We start from the raw sequence: 25,006 nt of genomic DNA, 5'->3' as shown, positions 1-25,006 counted from the left end.
CTGTTTTCGACAAAGTGATGCAGCCGATCATTTGCTCTTTCCTGGGGCTCCCTAGGGAGTGGTGATAGTTGTGTCTGTAGTGCAGCTCTAGGAACTTTGTCGTGTTAGCTGCTTCTGCGGTATGAAACTTTATGGCCAATGCATTGGGGCCTCTGGGTCTGCTGGAGGCTCCGAACTGTCAGAAAAGGTTCTTGGCCTCCCTCGGTGCTGGGCCCACTGTGCCCTAGTCCTGGGTCTGCCAGTTTTGAATGGCCAGCTATGAAATTCCAATACAGTTGCCCTCCCTAACCATGTCCGTATAAACAGCCTCATGGAAGGTTCCAGGAAAGCAAAGAGGTTAACAGTCTTTGCCAGCAGATTCTGCCCTTCAAAGGAAAAGTACAGAAGTCAAGGAGAGATTAATCCCCAGAGGGTAGACACTGTCCATAATCTGGCACAATAACAACAGCCTATAAATATTTGTTATTACTAGAAACAACTACGGTAAACACTTTGGAATTTGGGCAGGACAATCAAAAATGAGCAAATCCTGAATTGCTAGAACCTGGTGGGTTGTCTTAATTCTCTGCGGATTCCTAGGTATATATGCCTCCATGTCTGGGATCCAGCGTTGTGAACTGGCTCCTAACTGCCTCTCCTCTGGGTTTCGTGTGCAGGGAGCTGGCACGGATGAGGGCTGCCTGATTGAGATCCTGGCCTCCCGGACACCCGAGGAGATTCGACGCATAAACCAGACCTACCAGCTTCGTATGTAGTGTCCTTCGTGGCCCCCGAGGTTTCACTGTGATTTGAGAAGTAAACTAGCAGCAGGTCATTACCTGCTGGCCAAACTCTCCTCGTACAGTGATGCTGACCATGAGGGACCCTTGGTTCCAGGCATATCCCTGTCTAGGGAGATGAGAGTCTCTTGGCTTCTCCAGACTTTTCTGGTGAAGATGCCACTCCACGGAAGCCACCCAGTGTAGCGTTTTACGACCTGGGAAGTTGGAAGGTTGCTCCTTATTACCAAGCAGAGAATCAAATGTGTTTGTGCAAAAGTGGTGGGACAGCTGAATCTTAGCATCCCAGGGAACAGCTTGGAGGGGCTGTCTAGCCCAACTTCCTCCCTCCAGACGGGACTCTATGCCCTCCAGCCATCTCAGTAAGATGGACATCTCCTGCCCTCTTAAAAATCTCCAGAGGGTAGTGCTTTATGAAGAGCCGTTAATATATGCCTTTTTGTCCTAAGGCGATTTTAAAAATGCACAAAGGTTTAGCCTACAGTTCTTATTTGATCTTGTTCATATAGCTAAAAATGTCCAGCAACGGCAGATTGGCTAAGCAAACTGCGGTATACCCACACAGTGGAGTGATAGGTAGTCCCCAAATTGTCTGTGGAAGGCTATTAGTAAATTTCATGAAATTCATTATGGTGGAGTTTTGTAGGTGTGTTTTTTTTTCCCTCCTTCATTTTACTTATTTGTTTTTCCCTAAGTTTCCCATAGCGAATATGCACTGCTCTGGTAGAAAGAAAACAAAACAGTAAGAGTTTTTTGGTAAGATTTCAGAGCAGGAGATGCTAGACCTTGGGAGCTTGGCCCAAGCACTGAGATCCCCACGTCTGCTGAATGTAGGTTTTCTAACCCCGAGAGGCTGTGAAGAGTTAGAGGATCTCTGGGGTAACTCTCGAAGGAGCACCCAGGCAGAGAAGGCACGTGCTGGAAATTTGGGCCTGACGGTCCCCTGATGGTCCCCAGACATAGTTTCAGAAACTCTGCTCCATTTTCCTTTCAACCGTCCCCCTTCTTTGTGTCACTGGGAACCATGGTGAGAACAGAGTCCTGACAGTAGGAACCTAGAGGGAGGGTTACAGCCGTAGTCTTCCTCGACCTCCCATGTTAAGGAACAGAAACAGCTTTGCTTCCTCCATAATGACAACCTAAACTTAACCTTGACCATCTTATCAGAGTTCAGTTTTGGCAGAAGTGTGTGCAGGGTGAAAACCGTCATGAGGAGCTGCTTTAGCAAGCTGGCTAATCCTGTGTGGGGTTGGGGGTGCAGAGGGCCCTGGAGCAGGACACAGGGCTGGGCAGGACTCTGTTCTCATGCAGCTCATTCTGTTCTCTTTGCAGAATACGGGCGGAGCCTTGAAGATGACATTCGCTCTGACACTTCGTTCATGTTCCAGAGGGTGCTGGTGTCTCTGTCCGCTGTGAGTTGCTCCCTTTGTGAGCTGCTTCTGACAGGGGTTCAGTTCTGCTGGAGAGCTCACCCTGGATCCTCTTTTCCAGACTTTCCCATCCTTTCGTCCTCCCAAACGGGAACATTGCCCAGGTGTTGCTGTTGGGCCTGTCGTTTGTTTTCATCTTTCTTTTAGAGACTCTGGGTAGTCATGCATGCCCAGTTATTTAAATGTATATATCCCAGTACCTAATACATGCCAGATATCCTTACTGCTCAGTGCATTGAGACAGCTTCTAGGCTTTACGAGTTCATATTGTCATAAAGGAATATATCAGGTATACAGGTTGCCGTAATAAAGTCAGGAAGAGTACACATGGAGAGGAATAGAGTTAAAGGAAGGTTCAAGGACAGAGTCTGGTCGCAGAAACAGAGAAGAACCTTTGTGACAGAGGTGCCTGTTCGCAGAGGACCTGGGGGCTTGCTGGGGTGTAGGTGGGGGCATCACAGGCAAGAACAGCCAGAGAAAGGCAAGGAGGCAGGAAACACAGGGTGTGGGGTGTGTTCAGGGAACAAATGACTGAGCAATTGGCAGTAATTCTAGGAGCCAGGTGGAAGGATGAACTGGAATCCCTTGTTGGGAGAGCACTAGGGAGCCACTGAAGGTTTGGGAACACGGGAGTGAATTGCATTTTCAGAAGAGTAACATAAATCGTGATGTGTAAGGTCAGCTGAACTGGAAGCTGGGAGGTCTGGTAGGAAGTTACTTCACTATTCCAGATGAGAAATAAAGCAGGACTGGGTCAGTGTGGGAGCAGGGGCGTCAGCAAATAGCAAATGCGTACATGAGATATTTCACGTGACTTCCCAATTTTGTCTTTATCCCAACCTCCTTCCTGAGTGTAAGACTCTGATTTCTCACTGCTTTTTAAGGTGCTTCCTCAAATCGGGCCTCCTAACCTAAACCTGAACTCCATTCCCTCCCCCCGCCCCAAACCAGCTCACCTTCCTGACCTGCCTGTCCAACAAAGTCGGACCCTGGGAATCATCTCTAACCCCACCTGTCCCCTGTCTCTGATAGTTTAAAATGCCAGCCTGCTTTTCTTACTTCCTACCCATTTTTTCTTTGCCTGCCAGATTTAGCATTCTGCCAAGCCATGCCTAGACCATAGAATATTGAGACAGCCTGACAGATAAAAAAAGGCTCACAAACCGGAGGAAAGTTGCCTGTTTTGTGGCTGGTTAGCATTCCTCCAGGCCTTTACCCCGCCCTCCCCGGAACCCGGTGTCAGTGAGGGTTGGGGCATTTTCACCTGCTCCTTAAGCCCCACTACAGGCTTCGCTTCTGTTCTAATTCTCTTCCATTCCCAGCCCCTGTTTGGCAGAACTGATCAATGGAGATGAGTCAGTTAGGAAGGCTTTGGTCAGCCAGGAAGACACAGGAGTGGTAGGACGAGGCACAGGGAAGGAAATAGGGGAGGAGACAGCAGGAGAGGGGGCGGTCAGCAGGTGGGTCGTCCTTCCCCCTTCTTCCGGCAGAGACACCCACACAGCATGCAGGAACTGCTGGCTCTCTGGTTGGTAATGCTATCTATGCACAGATTAGGGCCATAGGAATAATGGAGGTGCATTCAGAGGACATCTGTTATCCCTCCCTAGGCTGGAACTGGGACCCCTGTTGGCATTCCGTCTACCCTACCATGTCCTTGGGTTCCAGCCGTTCTGTCTTGACAGTGCCCCTCCCCCCACCCAATCTTCATGGATACTGTCTCATTCTCTTTGGTTTTCTCAGGGTGGCAGGGACGAAGGAAATTACCTGGATGATGCTCTCATGAGACAGGATGCTCAGGTCAGTAGAACTGCAGTTTCTCTCTTTTTTCTTTTGCCGGTAAGGCCTTATTTGGTGGACCCCCTCTTACATTTCAGTGTATATTGTTGGACAAGCTGGGATATGTTCTCTGGGGTGGGGGTGGGGGGAGAAATTCCCACAGATGACCTTTTTATTTTTTTTTTTTAAGATTTCATTTATTTGAGTGAGAGAGAGCATGAGCAGGGAGAGCAGCAGAGGGAGTCGGGGAGGGAGAAACAGACTCCCCACAGAGCAAGTAGCCGGACGCAGGGCTCTATCTCAGGATACCAGGATCATGACCTGAGCCAAAGGCAGACCCTTAATTGACTGACCCACCCAGGCCCCCCAGATGACCTTTAATAGCAGAAATTTCTTGCAGAAATATACCTGGGGCTTGGGGTGATGCAGGGCATCATTATATAATATCCCTGGGTTCTTGACATTGGGACCATGGTATGGCCACCCCAGAGAACCATGGAATGTCTTCCGAATCACTTGGAGGTGAAGGGACCTGCCTGTGCTTTATTTACCTTGCATTTTTACTTTCCCAGAGAGAACATTTGATAGAACCTGTATAAAACAGCTTGGCACAGTGTGTACCCTATTGGGCAAATCCCAAGAGACGGATGTTTCCCTAGTATCAGCCCACTGATGGCTGTCCTGGGACCAACCCCCGATTTACTGTGGCCAGATAACACTAATTACAATAGCTAATAAAAAACAGGGCCTTGCCAGGTACCAAACACTGTTGAGAGCTGTTGACCTAAAGTATGAATCCTGCAATAACCCTACGACCCAAGTACTGCTATCCGCTTTTTATGGACGAGGGAATTGAGGCTTACAGAAGTCCAGTTCCTTGCTTAAGTTCACATGGCAGAACTAGGATATGAACCTGGGCAATTTGGATCTAGACCCTGTACTCTTAATCAATACACAACCACAGGGAAGGGTTGGTCCCATTAGGTATGTGAGGTATGAACCCTAGGGCTTCTGTGGGAAAGAACCTGTTGCTTTCACAAGAAGGGAGAGGGGTAAAAATGTCATAAGAGTTCTCAGGACACAGAGAGGCCCATTCCACACTGGAGAAATAGGAAATTGCCTTTAATCCAGAAGCTTTGAGGAAGGAGGTGCTGCTGGAACTCCTGGATGCTTATGTGAATTTCAGCTACCTCAAAGACAGCATTTTTGGATATGTTGGAGGGCGACTTCATAGCCCAGGTGAATACCCACCATCATTTGCTGGTGGGTCTCCTAGGTGCCAGGCATTGCATTAACTACCTCATGCTTTTTCCTTATAACACATCGGTGAAGTAGATACTATTACTTCTTATGCTTTAGAGATTAAGAAACCGATGCAAATACAGGAAAATACAAATCAAAACCACAATGACATACCACCTCACATCAGTCAGAATGGCTAAAATTAACAAGTCAGGAAATGTCAGATATTGGTGAGGATGCGGAGAAAGGGGAACCCTCCTACACTGTTGGTGGGAATGCAAGTTGGTGCAACCACTCTGGAAAACAGCATGGAGATTCCTCAAAAAGTTGAAAATAGAGCTACCCTATGACCCAGCAATCGCACTACTGGGTATTTACCCTAAAGATACGAATGTAGTGATCTGAAGGGGCACATGCACCCGAATGTTTATAACAACAATGTCCACAGTAGCCAAACTATGGAAAGAACCTAGATGTCCATCAACAGATGAATGGATATAAAGAAGAGGTGATATATATACACAATGGAATACTATGCAGCCATCAAAAGAAATGAACTCTTGCCTTTTGCAATGACATGGAGGGAACTAGAGGGTATTATGCTGAGTGAAATAAGTCAATCAGAGAAAAACAATTATCATATGATTTTCCTTATAGGAAGAATGTGAGAGGTAACGTGGGGGACTCAGGAGGTAGGGAAGGAAAAAATGAAACAAGATGGGATCGGGAGGGAGACATACCATTAGAGACTCTTAATCTCACAAAATAAACTGAGGGTTGGGGGGGGCGGGGAGGGTGGTTGGGTTATGGACGTTGGGGAGGGTATGTGCTATGGTGAGTGCTGTGAAGTGTGTAAACCTGGAGATTCACAGACCTGTACCCCTGGGGCTAATAATACATTATATGTTAATAAAGATTAAAAATTAAAACAAAAAAAGAAACCGATGAAAAGGCATAATAACTTGTCCCAGATCACATAGCTGGTGGAATTGGGCTCTTGGAATCCAGGTCTGTCTGATTTTTTAAAACCATGCAATTCCATGAACAAATGTTTTGTGGGTGGGGTTGTCCAAGGAGCAGTTCCCCTTGGGAGTGATCAGGATGAAAAGGGGTTTCCAAATAAGTTTGGTCTGGGGAAGTTGGACAGAGGGAGCAGAGCTCAGAGAAGGTTTTTCTGAATCCTTTCAAGTCTTACCAAGAGGTGAGGGATTTAAGAACAACTGCTGCTGAGATTTCAGCTCTTCTAAGGATAAAACAGGAGGAAAACCTTGTCAGTCTTTGCTCTGTGACTTGTCTCAGCAGCAAGGGGAGTGTTTGCAAACACTGGGGGCTACGGCTTGATTCTGACGGAGGAAAGTAAAGGAGTTTGAGATGAGAAGAATGACCAGGGCAGTTGGAATTAGGTAATGGTTATGTATCGAAAGTAGAAATCTTAAAATACAGAGGCTGTTATCCAACAAATCCAATTGTATCTGTCTTTGGGATGAAACTTGCACCAAAGGACCTAATCAGGAGCCCTCTGAATTCCCACTTTAGAAAGAAACCTGTGATATATTAAAACTACATTAAAAATGCCCTTGAGGGCTTTGGCTAGGTGGCACATTTTGATTCCCTTCTTCTGAAAAGAAAAAAATAACAGCAAATATAAAAAAAAAGGGGGGGGGGATCTGCAGCAACATTGGAAACTATGGAGGAGGGCCATTAAAATGCCAGATGGGCAGTGAACCTGGGCCAATGACTCCAGAAGGACATTTCTGCCCCCAGAAAAGGGGCTGACCCCCTCCCCACCCCCACAATCCCAAGCTGGGGAAGCAGGCACAGTGGCTTCATGCAAACAGGAAGACGTTCCTCAAGGAACTCCTGTGTCTCGGCTGCCCTTGTGGAAGAGGTACTGGAGCTCCTGCTTGAAATCCATCCAAATAGAACATGAGGAATTCCAGGAAGACTCCACTCACCTTGTTCTGGAGGAAAAAACCACATCCAGATAGGCTGCTCGTCTTTTAAGAATGAAAAGCCACAAATGCCTCAGCCCAAACACCATGTGGCCCACGAAGACACAGAAGCAGGAAGGGAGGCAGACAGGGCCACACTGTAAGGAAGAGACAGATTTCAGATTGAAAGAAAAACAGATTTCAATTAAACAACAGCTAAAAAATAAAAAGCGAGAAAACAACAGATGAGCATGGAGCCAAATGAAGAGCCAGACGAGATAAATAGAGTGAGAGGAACTCACGAGAAATGGTCTTCGATGGAAATCTGAATTTTGCAGTTTATTACTTGACAGCTTACATGAAGCCTTTGTGTCCTCCGAGCTTTAAAATTCCATGGTTCGGGACGCCTGGGTGGCTCAGTTGGTTAAGCAGCTGCCTTCGGCTCAGGTCATGATCCCAGCGTTCTGGGATCAAGTCCCACATCGGGGTTCCTTTCTCAGCAGGGAGCCTGCTTCTCCCTCTGCCTCTGCCTGCCGTTCTGTCTGCCTGTGCACGCTCTCTCCCCCTCTCTCTCTCTGATAAATAAATAAAATCTTTAAAAAAATAAAATTAAATAAATAAATAAATAAATAAAATTCCATGGTTCTGTGAATGGACTCTAAAGCAGGGAGGAAATGAGACAAAGAAGCGAAGAATGAGGAGATAGATGGAGGTGAGCCCACAGGGAGTAATAAGATGTGTCAAATAAGGGCATTTTGAGAAATTTAACAAACCAGCTGCAGATTCTAGATAAACAGTAGAGCCTTAAAGACATCTGTTTTAACAGCATGCACGTAACATAAAATTTGCTGTCTTCACCACTTTTCAGTGTACAGGTCGGTAGTGTTAACTCTGTGCACATTCTTGTGCGGCCCATCTCCAGAACTTTCTCACCTTGCAGAACTGAAACTCTGTACCCATTAAACAACTCCTCATTTCTCCTCTCCCCCCCAGCCGTTGACAACCACAGTTCAGCTTCCTGTTTCTAGAGTTTGATCTCTCTAGACGCCTCATAATAAGTTAATCAAAGTATTTGTGTTATGTAACTGGCTTATTTCGCTTAGCATACTGTCCTCAAGGTTCGCCCATGGTGCAGCATGTGTCAGAATTCCAGCCCTTTGTCAGGCTGCACAGAATTCCGTGGCACGCGTTCACCCACATTTTGCTTCTCCATTCATATGTCAGTGGACAGTTTGGGTTGTTTCTACCTTTTGGCCCTTGTGAATACTGCTGCTATGAACACGTGCACAGGTAACTCTATACGATCTGGTCTCCGTTCTTTTGGCTGTATACTCAGGAGTAGTGTCATTAGATCCTATGGTAGTTCTATTTTTAACTTTTCCAGGAACAGCCCTACTGTTTCCGGTAGTAGCTCATCATTCTCCATTCTCATCAACTGCACAGTGTTCCAGTTTCTCTACATCCTCGCCAACACTTGCTGTTTCGTTTTGAAATAGTAGTGAGGTGATATGAGTAATAGTTTTGATTTGTCAATCACAGAGTTAAAGCAACCAGAATTTCTTATACTCCTACCCGTTTGGAATAAGCGGTTACAGAAAAAAAGGACTATAAGCAGTTACTTTTAAATCTTTAAAAAAAAAAAAAAAAGATAGAACCACTTAGCCCTATACTGGGAGCTGCTGGTGCTTGCTCTGACTCTCCCATTAGTCTTTTTTCGGGGGTTGGGGGCTGGAAGGGTCAGAGGGAAAGAGAGAATCTTTTTTTTTTTTTTTTTTTTTTTTTTTAATTTTTTATTTTTTATAAACATATATTTTTATCCCCAGGGGTACAGGTCTGTGAATCACCAGGTTTACACACTTCACAGCACTCACCAAATCACATACCCTCCCCAATGTCCATAATACCACCCCCTTCTCCCAAACCCCCTCCCCCCGGCAACCCTCAGTTTGTTGTGAGATTAAGAGTCACTTATGGTTTGTCTCCCTCCCAATCCCATCTTGTTTCATTTATTCTTCTACCCACTTAAGAAAGAGAGAATCTTAAGCATGCTCCACGCCCAGCATAGAGCTGAGGCCAGGCTCAGTTTCAAGACCCTGAGATCATGACCTGAGCTGAAATTAGGAATCAGATGCTTAACCGACTGGGCCATCCAGGCACCCCATGGTCCCATTACTTTTATACCTAAGGAAAAATCTTGAGTCATCGCTACTAACCACAAGCAGCACTTCCCCACCCATCACCAGCAAAATAAAACAAAGCCAGCTCAGCTCTTTGATGTTCCGGAAATATTTGCATGTTTCCTGGCACCTTCTCTGTGATGGTTTTAAGCTTTTGCTTTGTTTGGCTTCAGGACCTGTATGAGGCTGGAGAGAAGAAATGGGGGACAGATGAGGTGAAATTTCTAACTGTTCTCTGTTCCCGGAACCGAAATCATCTGTTGCATGGTAAGGCGCTTGCCTCATCTTCAAAGAAACTGAAAGATGATGAAAATTGTATTGTCCATAATTAATTGAGAATTCTCCCCCTTTATTTGTACAAAGAACAGATTGTACTGAATTGTCTTAGATGTTTTACTTGGAAATGCATGAGTGAAACAATGTGCATGAAGGCCAATTTCTTTTTTTTTTTTTTTTTTTTAAGATTTATTTATTTATTTATTTGACACAGAGAGATCACAAGTAGGCAGAGAGGCAGGCAGAGAGAGAGAGGAGGAAGCAGGCTCCCTGCTGAGCAGAGAGCCCGATGCGGGACTCGATCCCAGGACCCTGAGATCATGACCTGAGCTGAAGGCAGCGGCCTAACCCACTGAGCCACCCAGGCGCCCTCTTTTTTCTTTTTTTAAAGATTCCATTTATTTATTTGAGAGGGAGAGAGAAGACAAATGAGGGGGAGGAGCAGGGGGAAAGGCAGAGGAAAGAGACAGAGAGAAGCAGACCCCCCACTGAGCAGGGATTCCCAGTACTTGATCATGACCTGAGCTGAAGGCAGACCCTTAACCCACTGAACTCCCCAGATGCCTGCTAAAAGATTAATTATGAAAAATTACCAGATACACAACACATTCTTAGAAGTTTGGCATTTCTGGGGCACCTGGGGGGCTCACTGGGTTAAAGCCTCTGCCTTTGGCTCAGGTCATGATCCCACAGTCCTGGGATTGAGCCCCACATCAGGCTCTCTGCTCAGCAGGGAGCCTGCTTCCCCTCCTCTCTCTGCCTGCCTCCCTGCCTACTTGTGATCTCTGTCTATCAAATAAAGAAAAATATATATATTAAAAAAAAGAAGTTTGGCATTTCTATTTGTAGGAAACCAACCTTCACGGGTCAGTCCTTTTTCTAAAGCAGCCCCATTTAATTTTAATTACATACAAAGAAATCTTCAGTACATCAGTGAGCAATAAAATAAAGTTGTTGGTTGACATTTATTCCTAGTTAATATCCAAGTTGAAAGCTAATAGAAGTGATTTCTTTAGGGAGTATGTTGCATAAAATAAATAGTGGATAATTTCAAATTTTATTTCCTATGTGTAATGTTCCTAATTTGCTTCTGATAATGCTTAGTCTTTGTAATGTGCTTTTAACTTCTATGGGGGAAAAATTGTAGCGCATTTGTCGTCAGGTTTATTTTCTTCTTGTAAACAGCAATAAGGGTTTAATAAGATATTTCATCTTGTATGTAAGCTCTTTAGGTCTTTGTGTTGCATCATAATTTTATAAACCCACCATGCCTTATAATCACACACAATTTACCAAACCCATGGGAAATTTTGGAAGAATAAGTTTGGTAAATTGAAGACATAAAGTAATTGAAAATTACAGCACATTTGGAAGTTGTAGCTACTTCAGATATTCCACAGTGACTAAAAATAGGTGATCACACCTGTTAATAAATGTCATGGGCTACCGTCAAATGCACCACCTTCTGACTCAGCTCCCTATTTCTTTGGCCTTCCCTTCCTTGCCAGATGACTTATTACATAAATCTCCCCCTGGTGGTATTTTCCAAGAACTACAGGTCCTCAAAACATGCAAATACCTAACCATTTTCACTTCTAGGCACAAGTCAGTTGTCGGGACGTTGTAAAATATCTACTTATACACCGCTGGAAGAAAATCTAAGTACTATTTGTATAAATAAAACTTCATAATTTTCTTAGCAACCAACAATAATAGTGAGGATTCAAATAACTAGGGTTTTATTTGTTATCTTCTAGTACAGTGCTAAGAATATTAAAGATTTTTCTTTTTTATTTGACAGGGAGAGAGAACAAGCACAAACAAGGGGGAGCAGCAGGCAGAGGGAGAAGCAGGCTCCCCACTGAGCAGGAAGCCTGAATGTGGGGCTCAATCCCAAGACTCTGGGATCATGACCTGAGCCAAAGGCAGAGACTTAATGAACTGAGCCATCCAGGGACCCCCAGTGCTAAGCATATTATAAGCATTGTTTGTCGCAACATCTCATTGGAGCAGCCAGTATCTATACCATTTCACAGAGAAGAAAACTGAGGCTTAGAAAATGTATCAATTAGATCTTTTGATTCTAAGCAGTAGATGCAGACTCCCAACTTCAGTAAGAAGAAGAAATAATACAGAATGGGACAAGAAGGAAAATGGAAAATATTGGTGACTCATTGAATTGAAGGGAGACCTGAACATTTCCAGGAAGTACAGAAATCAAGGCAGATCTAGGGATCTTAGTGGAAGGGAGTCACATATTTAATTAATTAATTAATTGATTGATTTATTATTTATTTATTTATTTAAGATTTTATTTATTTGACAGAGAGAGAGAAATCACACGTAGGCAGAGAGGCAGGCAGAGAGAGAGAGGGGAGGAAGCAGGCTCCCTGCGGAGCAGAGAGCCCCACGCGGGGCTCAATCCCAGGACCCTGGGATCATGACCTGAGCCGAAGGCAGAGGCTTTAACCCACTGAGCCATCCAGGTGCCCCCACATATTTTATTTGTAAGGCAGAGTTTCCAAAGTCTGGTCTTCATTGAAAATGCTGGTTCTTGAACCCCTACTTCAGATTGGCTGACTCTGATTCCCTGAAAGTGACATCCAGGAAGTTTCACAGGTTTCCCAGGTGATTCTTACATTGGCTAAGGTGAAAGATGACGCACTGCTTTTGACCTTCCCCAGGAGGGTGAGACTGGTTCTGGTCCAGTGAACTTTCCACTCACTTCGTAGAGCTTATGGTCTGTGTTGAGAGGCAGGGTGTCCCTGGATTGACAGCCCTGTGAGAATCACCCTGATGGGGCCTGGGACGGCACCCCCAAAGAATTAATGTTAAGAAGATAAAACAAGGGGCACCTGGATGGCTCAGTGGGTTAAAGCCTCTGCCTTCGGCTCAGGTCGTGGTCTCAGGGTCCTGGGATCGAGCCCCGAATCAGGCTCTCTGCTCAGCGGGGAACCTGCTTCCTCTCTCTCTCTCTCTGCCTGCCTCTCTGCCTATTTGTGATCTCTGTCTGCCAAAAAAAAAAAAAGTTTATCACATTAAAAAATACTTGGCAAGGGCGCCTGGGTGGCTCAGTGGGTTGAGCCGCTGCCTTCGGCTCAGGTCATGATCTCAGGGTCCTGGGATCGAGTCCCGCATCGGGCTCTCTGCTCAGCAGGGAGCCTGCTTCCTCCTCTCTCTCTGCCTGCCTCTCTGCCTACTTGTGTTCTGTCAAATAAATAAAAATTAAAAAAATCTTTTAAAAAAAAAAATACTTGGCAAAAAGTAAAAAAAAAATTATGTTACAGTCTATTAAAAGATGCAACTGTTCGTTACCAAATGTGATTCAACAGTTAAAAGGGTTAAATTGCTCTAGTTTTGATGAGCCAAAAGGAAGACGAACATGCAGGGGATTGCCAAGGCCAAAATTACAGAAAGACATGGTCTGCTTATTAAAGGGAACAATGAGAAAAGAAAGCAAATCTCTCCAGACATTATCACTATTATATGTGTGAGAAAGTGAGGTCCCAAATAAGGGAAAGGGCTTGCCTGATACCCTCCAAGAGACACAATATTCCTTTGTCCATTCCACTTGCCATATGCCTCCCGGTTCTCACTAACATTGATAATTAATTGCCTCCTGATATATGCCAAAGAATAAAGAGCGAGCTCTAGAAAGATGCTTATTCTCTCCATAAATTTTAGTTCCCTGTATTCTTTTTTTTATTATTTATAATTCCACTCTATTACTGTTTGTAGTGTTTGATGAATACAAAAGGATATCTCAGAAGGATATTGAGCAGAGTATTAAGTCTGAAACATCTGGTAGTTTTGAAGATGCTCTTCTGGCCATAGGTAAGCTGGTCATGGGGTGGGGAGCAGAGAAACAAACGTTTATAGACTTTCCTTCTTACCAGTTTGTTGTCATGGAGATACAGTTTTTTGGTTTCAGGGATTAAAAAAAAAAAAAGTTGAAATCACCCATAATAAGATCCAGAATTTTAAACAAGAAGTATTACATGTGTTCTGATTGTTACTCTGTTATATAGTTTTCTATATTTTATATCCTCTGTGCCTTTATATCTCAGTATACTGGAAAGATAACCCTATAGTAGCTGCATTTTTCAAGTCTATGAATGATTAGAACTAATAAGAGTTTCAGAATAGTAATCATTTTTAAACTGTATGCTGCCTTTTGCTTTAATTGCCTTTATTATTTCTCCAATTAATTACTTTATTAATTATTTTTCCATGGCCTGTGTTAATAAGACATTGTTTGGCTAAAATTTTTCCGACAAAGCAATGGGGAGATATTAATTTCATACCTTGTAGAAACAGAAGGAACAACTGTCATTTTTTTCTCATAGATTTTATTTGTAATTTTGCTATTTCCTTTTTTAATCTCTTAACAGTAAAGTGCATGAGGAACAAATCTGCATATTTTGCTGAAAGGCTTTATAAATCTATGAAGGTAAATGGCCTTATTTTTAGCATCTGAATGACTTCAGCATGTCTTGTGTCTACCTTCATGTTTACTTATGTTTCCTACACAAATTAACCAAAAGCCTGAGATACTCAGTTCATCAAATACTTCACTGAGTGCCTGTTAATAGAAATACTAGGTAATAATTATTGAGTACTTATAACATGATCACTATTCCTATGCTGTATACACGTGGATTAATTTTATGCCTATCGCAGCTGTGTGGGGCAGGTACTATTATTAACCCCCATTTTACAGATGAGAAAACTGAGACATAGGGAGGTGCGCAGTTTGCCCAGGGTCCTCAGTGACAACGCAACAGAGCAGGGATACACACACTGGCAGTCTGGCTCAGAGCCCAGGCTCCTAACCGTGCCGTATCCTCTATGCGGACACCCTTGCTGGGAACCATGGGAGGTGCAGGAGAGATCAAAAGGTAGGAAGGGGAAGGCAGGTATGGGCAGAACACGGATAAGAACAAAATAGAAGGTAAGACGGTAGTTGAGGACCCAAATGTATAGGAATACAGAGAGACTATTTTTTCCCCATATTTGTTGAGGAGGTGAGGATCAGAAAAGACTAGGGTAAAGAAGTTGGTATCTGTGAGCAGGACCTTCAAGGAAGTTTTACATGAGGGGCTTCCATACAGGAGGAAGGGTGCTGAGGCTGGGGAGGGAAGGGGGACATTCAGGGGGAGGGATCGTGGCAGGCAGGGCAAGGCAGCTGGCTGGGAATGCAGACTATGTCTCTAGTGGCAGGGAGGGGTCTCCTCTGGTCAGAACACAGAACGTTGGAAAGCCTTGAACACTGGTGAGGAGCGGCGTTCCACACGCTTTCTAAGGTTGTGGTAGGACATCACCAGGATGAGCCACGCAGAGATTTGCCTTGATAAGCTAACAAAGAAGACCGTCTGGAAACCAGCATGGATCTTGTTTTCTTCCTTAGGGCTTGGGCACCGATGATGACACCCTGATCAGAGTTATGGTTTCCCGAGCGGAGATTGATATGATGGACATTCGGGAAAACTTTAAGAGGCTCTATGGAAAGTCTCTGTATTCCTTCATCAAGGTAGGTCACAGGAGCCCGGCCTCGGGCCAGGGGAAGGCTCTGAGGAAAGAATGGGGGTCCAGCCCGGGCATTCAGACACTTCTTAGCCACTCCCTGGCAGATAGCCTCCCCTTTAAAGATGGTACTGCGATTCAGGTATTTCCAGTTTTTCCCCTTTCACACAGATGTTTAAATCCCGGCCAGGCTAAAAGCTGGAAATGTTTGCCTTCTAAATATAGTAATTATTTCATGTTGACTCCAGACAGAGAAAGAGTATATTTTAATGAATACTTTCAACAATGCAGTTTCCCTGTCTACCTGCTTACGGTGAAAGGGACACAACGAAATCAGTCATCCAAAACTCTCTCCTGGGCCAGCTGAGGTCTGCTGAAAATATGGGAAAGCATGTTACCCTGGATTGCTGCCTTTCTTTACCCAATGGCAGCAGACTTCCAGGAGTCAGGACCTGGCCTAGGGGTGATGAGAAATGACTCACATCCCTTAAAACCCCTCATTACTGGGATTTTGCTTCCTGAGGAAGCCAGAAGGGCCTTAGGAATATGAAACCAAGAACACACTTCCCTAGAAGCTGATGTTGCCTGCACAGTAAACTTCAAATCAGGATTTGATCTGTGAATTAAATATTCTGAATCCCACCCATAGCCTGCAGAGTATAATTATGAGGTGGTCTGAGCTGCTGAGTTTGTTACTATGTATACAGGCATTTAGGAACTTGTTTCTATTTCTGGACCAATTATGAGGTAACTTTAGTTTGCAGAGCTGAAATATAGCTAGCTGTAGGTAAAATACTTCTAAGATTCAAGGATGACTATAGGGGAAGTTAAGAGAAAATAATATTTATACTATATAATATAGAATTAATATCCCTTTATGAAGAGCTGCTGCAAATCACAAAGAAAAGGGAGAAAAATCCGAAAAGAAAACAGGCACTTACTTCATGAAAGATGAAACACTAATGGACAATAAACGTATAGAATGTTTAATACCAATAATGTACAGTGAATGTCAAGTGAAAACAAATCACCATCTTTCACTTCATACCTTAACAAAGTTTAAACAGATCATAGCCAGCATTGAGAAGGGCTTGAGGGGCCACCTGGGTGGCTCAGTGGGTTAAAGCCTCTGCCTTTGGCTCAGGTCATGATCCCAGGGTCCTGGGATTGAGCCCCGCATTGGGCTTTTTGCTCAGCAGGGAGCCTGCATCCTCCTCTCTCTGTCTGCGTCTCTGCCTACTTATGATCTCTGCCTGTCAAATAAATAAATAAAATATTTTAAAAAATAAAATAAAAAAGAGAAGGGCTTGAGGAAAATTCACCATGTCTTATGGAGGGACTATAAGGTGGTCTAACCTTTCTGGGAAGCAAGTTGGCAATAAATGTTTGTTGTTTTTGTTTTAAAGATTTATTTGTTTATTTGAGAGAGAAAGCATGGGTGCATGAGTCGGGGCAGGGGGTAGGTAGCTGATTTGCAGCAGCTCTTCATAAAGGAGAGAGAGAGAAGCACACTCCCTGCTGAGCTCAGATCCTGATGGAGCATTTAATCTCAGGACCCCAAGATCATGACCTGAACCAAAATCAAGAGTCAGACCCTTAAATGACAGAGCCTCCAAGGTGCCCTGGCAATAAATGTTAAAAACAAAACAAAAACTATACCTCTTACTTAGCTATTACATGTTTAGGAATTTCGTTAGAGAAAATAACAGAATAAAAGTAGAATAAACAGAATAACAGAATAAAAGTACATGAATCCAGAAGCCAGGAGAAGATATTTGCAATATTTAGTAAGAGTTTACTATCCAGAATATATAAAGTGTTCCTACTACTCAACGAAAAAACAACCCAATTTAAAAATGACAAAGGAGGGCGCCTGGATGGCTCAGTGGGTTAAAGCCTCTGCCTTCGGCTCAGGTCATGAGCTCAGGGTCCCAGGATTGAGCCCCACATTGAGCTATCGGCTCAGTGGGGAGCCCGCTTCCTTCTCTCTCTCTGCCTGCCTCTCTGCCTACTTGTAAATTCTGTCTGTCAAATAAATAAATAAAATCTTTAAAAAAAAAATGATAAAGGAACTGAATAGACATTTCTCCAAGGAAGATAAACAAATGGCCAATAAGCACATGAAAAGATGCCCGACATCATTAATCATTAGGGAAATGCAAATCAAAACCACAATGAAATACCTATTAGGATGACTATAATTTTAAAAAACAAGAACAGAAAATAACAAGTGTTGGAGAGGATTTGGAGAAACTATAACCTTTGTGCATTGCTGGTGTGGATGTAAAATGGTGTAGACACTGTGAAAAACAGTTTGGCACTTCCTCAAAGAGTTAAACATAAAAAATACAGTTAAACCTAGAATTACCAAATGACCCAGCAATTCTGCTCCCTCCTATATACTCAAAAGAAATGAAAACAGAGACTCTAACAGATACTTCTACACCAGTGTAAACATTATTTATAAGAGCAGAAGGCGGCAACAACCTAAGTATCCAGCAGCAGATGAATGGATACAAAATGAGGTATATACATTCATAAAAAGGAATGAAGTTTCTGATACATGGATGAACCTTCAGAACATGCTAAGTGGAATAAACCAGACAAAAGAGGACAAATACTGTATGATTCTGTGTACTTACACGAAATATTTAGAAAAGGTAAATTCGGAGAGACAGAAAGTAGATTAAAGGTTGCCAGGGGTGGGGGGGATAGGAAATGGAGGGTTACTGGTTAGTGGTTACAGAATTGGGGAAATGAAAAGATTTTGGAAATAGACAGTGATGATGGTTATACAACAATGTGATGTAATTAGTGTTACTGAATTACACACTTTAAGTGGTTAAAATGGCAAAATTTATGATATACATATTTTAACATAATAAAAAAGACATGAACAAATCTGAATAAAATCATTTCACAAAATGTGAAAAAAGTCAATAAATATTTTATTTTATCATAGTATTATTTATATTTATATTACCTTATGTTTATATATGTATTTTTAATATTTTTTTAATTTATTTGACAGAGAGAGATCACAAGTAGGCAGAGGCAGGCAGAAAGACGGGGGAAACAGGCTCCCCATTGAGCAGAGAGCCTGAAGTGGGGCTCAATCCCAGGACCCTGAGATCAAGACCTGAGCTGATGGCAGAGGCTCAACCCACTGAGCCACCCAGATGCCCCTGTTGTTTATATTTGTATAAATTATATGGCATATACTTATGGTACATAATTTATTATGTATTATTATTTTTGTTAACTAATAGGGGATGACTCAATTATTGAAAATTTATACAAGATAGTACTATAAAGTCACTAAAATGACGGGGTACAAAAATATTGACTGGCTCGGACAACATCACTATAAATATATTTACATTATATGTATATATATGTGTACACACACAACACTGGAAAAAATTAAAAATAAAGAATACATTGGGAGTGCCTGGGGGACTCAGTCATTGAGCATCTGCCTTCAGCTCAGGTCATGGTCCTGGGTTGGGCTCCCTGCTCAGCAGGAAGTCCGCTCTCCCTCTCCCCCCCTTCCCCCCTCCCCCACTTGTGTTCTCTTTCACTGTGATTCTGTCAGGTAAGTAAAAAAAATCTTAAAAAAAAAAAAAGAAAAAAAAAGAATACATTGTCCATTTAATAACAGGTGTGAGAAGATACATAAAGATACAGAACAGATACATAAAATACATCAGTAATAGAAAAAATGACAGGGATGCCTGGGTGGCTCAGTGGGTTAAGCATCTGCCTTGGGTTCAGATCATGATGGCAGCGTCCTAGGATCCCATCCTGAGTTAGGGTCTTTGCTCATCAGGGAGCCTGCTTCTGCCTCTCCCTCTACCTGCTACTCCCCCCGCTTGTGCGCCCTTTCTCTCCCATTCCCTCCAACAAATAAATAAATACAGTCTTAAAAAAAGAAAATGACAGAAGTAAGACAAAAATGTGAGTTATAAATAAGCACTCAGATTATATAAAAATGTAAAATCCTAGTCTGTGCTGTTTATAAGGAACAACTAAACCACAGTGACAACCAGCTTAAAGTAAAGGCAGATAATATTTGACAATATAGAAAAGAAAGCAGGGATTATACTATCAGGAAAAAGAAGAATTTAAGGAGAAAAAGCATTAAATAGGAAAAAATGGATGACTTTATATTAAGATAGGCAACTGTTCACAACAACAATTAAATTGTCATGAAACTTTAGGTGTCAAACAAGTATTGCATTCAAATCTATAAATAAGAAATTTGAAGCTCCAAAAGAAGATATTGATGTCAATAGTATGCCAGATAGTGTTTAACACATCCTTATTCTTTGGCAGATTGATGAGGCAAAGCATAAAGAAGAATATATTAAGATTTATTTCAATAGATTTATATATCAACTTTGAATCCTATAGACAGAGATTCCCTCTTTTATTTATTTTTTTTAAGATTTTATTTATTTGAGAGGGAGAGAGCACACAAGTTTAACTGACAGAGCCACCCAGATACCCCATCTTCCTTTCTTCTCCTCCCCCTCCTCCTCCTTCCTTCTTCAGATATATTTACTTATTTTTTTAAAAGATTTTATTTATTTATTTGACAGACAAGAGATCACAGAGAGGCAGGCAGAGAGAGAGAGGAGGAAGCAGGCTCCCTGCGGAGCAGAGAGCCCGATGTGGGGCTCAATCCCAGGACCCTGGGATCATGACCCGAGCCGAAGGCAGAGGCTTTAACCCACTGAGCCATCCAGGTGCCCCATATTTACTTATTTTAGAGAGAGAGTGCAAGAGGGAGAGGGAGAAAGACTCTCACGCTGACTCCCGCTGCGCACAGAGCCCAGGATTGGGCTCAGTTTTACAACTGTGAGATCATGAGCTGAGCGGAAACTGAGAGACCCTTAACTATCCTACCCAACCAGCCACCTCGAGATTCCCTCTTTTCTAGTGCCCATGAAGCACAAACAAGAATTGATCTATCAATTAGAGCATAAAAAATTTTATGTACAAATTAGGACACCTTTCTGGAAGTCTATGTTCCAACACATATTGAAAGGCTTAAGAGAATACGTGACCATGAATGTGGTAATATCCATTTTATGAAAATTTATCTTGACTAGATCATCAAGAAATGCACAAAAATTTAATCATGATTGCTCATTGCCGCAGTATTTACAGTAGTGAAAAACTGGAAACAGCAAATACCTAACAATGGGGGAGGGTGACCAAATTATTTTATCTGTATAGGATGGAATTCCTTTTAACTATTAAAGAATAATGTTGTAGAAGAATATTTAATAAAATAGAGAAATAGTCTGCATTATGTAAAAAAAAAGCAGAATACAGAACACTATAGGCCCGTCACACAGGAACCTATATACATGGAAAAAGTCCTGAAGGATATGCACACACCAAATTGTTAAGAATAGTAATCTCTGGACGGTGGAATTCGGATTTTTGTGTTCTTCTTTTTGGTCTTTTTAAAACTTTAAAAAATATTTTATTTATTTATTTATTTATTTGACAGAGAGCGAGCACAAATAGGGAGAGCAACAGGCAAAGGGAGAGGGAAAAGCGGGTTCCTTGCTGAGCAGGGAGCCCAGTGCAGGGCTCAATCCCAGGACCCTGGGATCATAACCTGAGCTGAAGACAGAAGCTTAACCAGCTGAGCCGCCCAGGCACCCCTTCTTTTAGGTCTTTATTCTTTACATTGAACATGTATTAATTTTGCAATGAAATATTTTTTTAAAATATTTTTTGAAGATTTTATTTATTTGACAGAGATCACAAGTAGGCAGGGGGGGGGGGAGGCAGGCTCCCTGCTGAGCCCAATTCAGGGCTCAATCCCAGGACCCTGAGATCATGACCTGAGCCAAAGGCAGAGGCTCAACCCACTGAGCCACCCAGATGCCCCACAAATGCTGTTTTTTAAAAAACACCTCTCTGAGAAAAAGCCAGACAAGACTGAAAAAGTTAACACAGATGACTCTGAGCTGTGTATTCCCTGTATCTGACTGTACCTTTGCTTTGCTTGCCCCCAGGGAGACACATCTGGAGACTACAGGAAGGTACTGCTCATTCTCTGTGGAGGAGATGATTAAAATAAAATCCAAGGATAGGAGGAGTCCCAGCACTTTGGATTTCTTCTTTTAAGTTCATTTTTCTACACTGCTATTAGCATTATCTCAGAATGCTTATTTCCAATTAAAACGCCTACAGATGCTTCCTAGGATATAGACTGACTATATTACTATTCATCTATAATTACTCATTATGATGCTTTAAAGCTATACTTGCATTTCAAAGCTTATAAAACCTAAAAGGAGATTTAAAATTAAAAATAAAAATGTATTCCATGGTTTTTAAACAGATATCTTCCTCATCTGTATTTCTTAGAAATTGGAATGTATTAAATTTATTTCATGGTTTTGGTGAAAAACTGTTAAAGTGGAAGACTGAAAGATTGTCTTAAAATCAAAGTATTTTCAAATACTTTGTATTTGAAAGGCCAGTAATTTCTTGACTAGTTTTAGCCTTTAATTGGCTAAATTAAGCCTTTAATTACTAAGGCTAGCAATTTCTACTAGTAATTTCTTGATTTGAAATTGTTAGCATCTAGCTCATAAGAATATCCATCCAATTTGCTATTTTACATGGTCATACTTTGAAGACATCCAATACTCTCCTTTGTTTAGATTTTTATCTGCACTGTTAGTTGATCTCTGCGAAAGTTTGGATGGGAGACTTCCTTCCTCACATCTTATATTAAGATTATTTACTCTCTCCAGGTTGAAGTATACCAAAATCAGCCACTTGTCTGAACAAATTAAATTCTTAGTGTGGTTATACAGATCATGTTTGTGTGGTTAGCAAATATAAATGCTGAACATTCCACAATATCATGGTTAATATCTTAATCAAGCTGGAAGATGAATGGAAAAAAAATTAAGTGTCCAGCTAGGTACTATTTTGGTGATGGGTGTAATATTCTGAATTTACTTTCACTTAAAGGAATTTTTTTGTGCTAAAAATAATTTTTAAAGTATTTTTCAATATTGTTGATTTGTACTAATTTACATTTGCATTGTGCCTTTCAACTCTAGAATTATTCTGAAGTTGTACTTGATTTTATTCCAAAGTTCAGTTGTATACAACATGGAAAAATAATTTTAATAAAACCTGTTATCTTTAAAATGAGGTATATTCTTTCTCTGACTTTTCCAACTATCTTTAAAAACACTTGTCACTTAGTTTCTATTAGAAACTACAAATTAAGAAAAAACAATATATTTAGTCTTATGTACACTTATTGCTATAAAACTAATGTTCACATATACCAAACACTACTTAATGGTATAAAATAATGTATTTTCTCTCCAGAAATGAGTGATGCTCTCTGTTCTACTAAATAGAACATTTTTATTTAGTAAGAATAATTGTCTTCTTTGTTCATTCTATAGTATCTATTGTATTTTGATGGATGAAATATAAAGATATTTTTTCAATTTGTTTCTACTGCCCATTATAAATGCTTGAGTTACTGGTGAAGGCTACTTGTATGACTGCTTAGTCATTCTGATTAATTATAGGAAACAGTACTTCTGCTTTGAAACCTACCTAGAAAAGTATGGAATCTCCAACTTTATTTTCTTTGGAAGCATTACAAATTTTTGGTAGTTTTATCTTTAAATTATATATATAACTTAGCCAAAATTTTCATACAAATTGCATTTGTTGCCTGGAAGCAGGATAAGGCCACCTTGGAAAAATGGTGGTTTATTGTCAGAAACCAGCATGATTCTGGAATATTATTATGAGGCAACTTTTTCTCTCCCATTGTTCATTTATTCATGGGCCTATCTCCTGGCTTTAGATGGAAATTGAGTCAGAGGATAGAGCTGGGACTTTTCTGGCCACTCTTAGGTTTTAAAAAGTCCTACTGTGCAGTCCCTTAAGGTCATTTTAGTAATTAATATGTCTAGTCAAAATTTCAAACTTGATTTACAGTCGAGGCTTCTTCCTTTGTTTAGCTCTGGCCTGTTGCCAGCAGGAATAAAGAATAAGGTGAACTTCTCTTCTTTCTCTACCTTAGTTTCCTTCCACACCCAGCCCAAACTTAGCCAGTGTTGTAGCAGGAGGGAGCAGTGTTGTAAACGGGAGCAGGGAAGGTCTTACCTGACTGTTGTAGAGGATCAACACTGTTTAACAAAGGCAAGTATTTAACGCTGATTTTTAGGGGCATTCTTCTGGATTCCTTTATCAACCTCATCACCAGGGAACTACTCCTCTTTTGTTCATTTAGCAAGGCAAATGTATTCTCCTTTTCCAGCCCCTACGAACAGCAACCCCCTCAAGTGTTCTTTGCTGAAGTCAGTGTGTCCTTCCACCCAGTTCTCTAGGACAGAATCCAAGATGATCCGAGGCTGGCTATCTTCTGGTGGCCCACACTTCTAACATGGGAGACACTTGCACATCCTTTATGCCGACAAATTCTGGGCACAAACACTGATCCCCTTGCTGCGGACATTCTCTGTCCCTCTCTTCCCCACCTCCCACCAACTTGCCTCAACCAGCCTCTACCTTTCAGATTTCTCAGGAACGAGTCAGACACCCGTGCACTGGGGCCCCAACTACACATACTGCTGATGGGAGTATAAATTGGCAGAATCATTTCAGAGAACAATTTGGCAATAGCTAATAAAGTTGTAAAGTTCCTAGGGAATCCACTTCTAAGAATTTATTTGGTGAATCTTTGCACATGGTGTTAATTGCTACTCTGTAAGAACATTAAAGTAGAAGCAACCTAACTTCCAAATTATGGGTTAGTGACACAACGAACAGTGAAGATTAACTGGAGATTTGTCAATTGGATAAGTCTTGAAAGTATAATTTTGAGAAATGAGAAAGGTGCAGAATGATAGGTACAGTATGATTCCTCTTAATTACATGCCTAAATGTTCTAAGGAACGCATTTACTTACCGGTATAAGAACATTGCATGGGAAAAATGATACACACTTTCCTTAGGGTGTGGTTACAGCGGAGGAGAGACAGACTGGGATGGAGGAGGATCTCGTTCTCTATTTTATTTAAAAGAATGCAGTTTTAATTTTAAATTCCATCATACTTGTGGGTCCATAGGTGTTTACCGTGTTACTCTGAGTAATTCATTGAAAATACTTTATTTAAAAAGTAGCAGAAGGGAGTCAGGGAGTGAAAGCTGGCTGTCCAGAGTCCATAGCAACGGCTGTACACTCCAGACAGACAGCTGTAAATTTTGCTCGGGCCTCCCGAAGGCACTGTAAGCCCTGCGGGTGCCGGTACCAGACCCTACCCAGACGTTCCACTGCCGCTAGGAGAGAAGGTAAGGAGTGCAGGGAGCACTTGCCATAACCCGTCTAGGGCAGCAGAAGGCTGATGTTTAAGAAACACAACAGCCTAGCAAACTCCACCTTACAGGGCCTCCTCCCTGAGGAAGCCTGCCAAATCTCTGCAAGGCGTGATCCTAGCGAGTGGTGAGCCCTTCTAAGGAAGAGTCCAAACAGCACCGTCCTTTTTGTCCCTTGCCTAGCACAGAACCTACTAGGTTAGGTATTCGGAACTCAAGGAACTTTTGCAGAGTGAATCAATGAGGGGGGGGAGGGGCTCCCGGTCGGGCGAATACAATGGGGTGTGTAGAATAAGGCGAACCTCTAGGTTGGCCCCAACGTTCCCGGTAGTGTGAGTCCCAAGCTGACAGCACCACAGCAAGGGCCTACGCGATTCCCGGTTCTAGCGCGCCGGGTACTTTTCGGCGCAGCCCCACCCACCACGCACGCTCGCCTTTCCCCGCCCCTTCCGGAGGCTCGCCGTGCGCACGCGCCCTCCCGTCCGCGC

At 42.3% G+C, this 25,006-nt stretch overlaps 1 protein-coding gene across 6 annotated transcripts in view; it reads left to right on the top strand.

Annotated features, from left to right (window-relative positions):
- The window catches only part of ANXA4 (annexin A4), a 75,861-nt gene extending 53,533 nt beyond the window's left edge, over nucleotides 1–22,328 (top strand). For all 6 annotated transcript variants that reach the window (XM_059405929.1, XM_059405930.1, XM_059405927.1 and 3 more), the window contains 8 exons: nucleotides 657–747; nucleotides 2,112–2,191; nucleotides 3,953–4,009; nucleotides 9,512–9,605; nucleotides 13,353–13,448; nucleotides 14,006–14,064; nucleotides 15,022–15,144; nucleotides 21,173–22,328. In XM_059405929.1, the coding sequence (XP_059261912.1) occupies nucleotides 657–747; nucleotides 2,112–2,191; nucleotides 3,953–4,009; nucleotides 9,512–9,605; nucleotides 13,353–13,448; nucleotides 14,006–14,064; nucleotides 15,022–15,144; nucleotides 21,173–21,232 (660 nt within the window). In that variant the 3' untranslated portion in view covers nucleotides 21,233–22,328. The remainder of the gene's footprint in view (nucleotides 1–656; nucleotides 748–2,111; nucleotides 2,192–3,952; nucleotides 4,010–9,511; nucleotides 9,606–13,352; nucleotides 13,449–14,005; nucleotides 14,065–15,021; nucleotides 15,145–21,172) is intronic.
- Nucleotides 22,329–25,006: the final 2,678 nt, after the last annotated feature.

The sequence above is a fragment of the Mustela nigripes genome, chromosome 7 (assembly GCF_022355385.1).
Source record: "Mustela nigripes isolate SB6536 chromosome 7, MUSNIG.SB6536, whole genome shotgun sequence".
Lineage (NCBI taxonomy): Eukaryota > Metazoa > Chordata > Mammalia > Carnivora > Mustelidae > Mustela > Mustela nigripes.
This window is presented reverse-complemented; position numbering and strand designations above follow the sequence as displayed.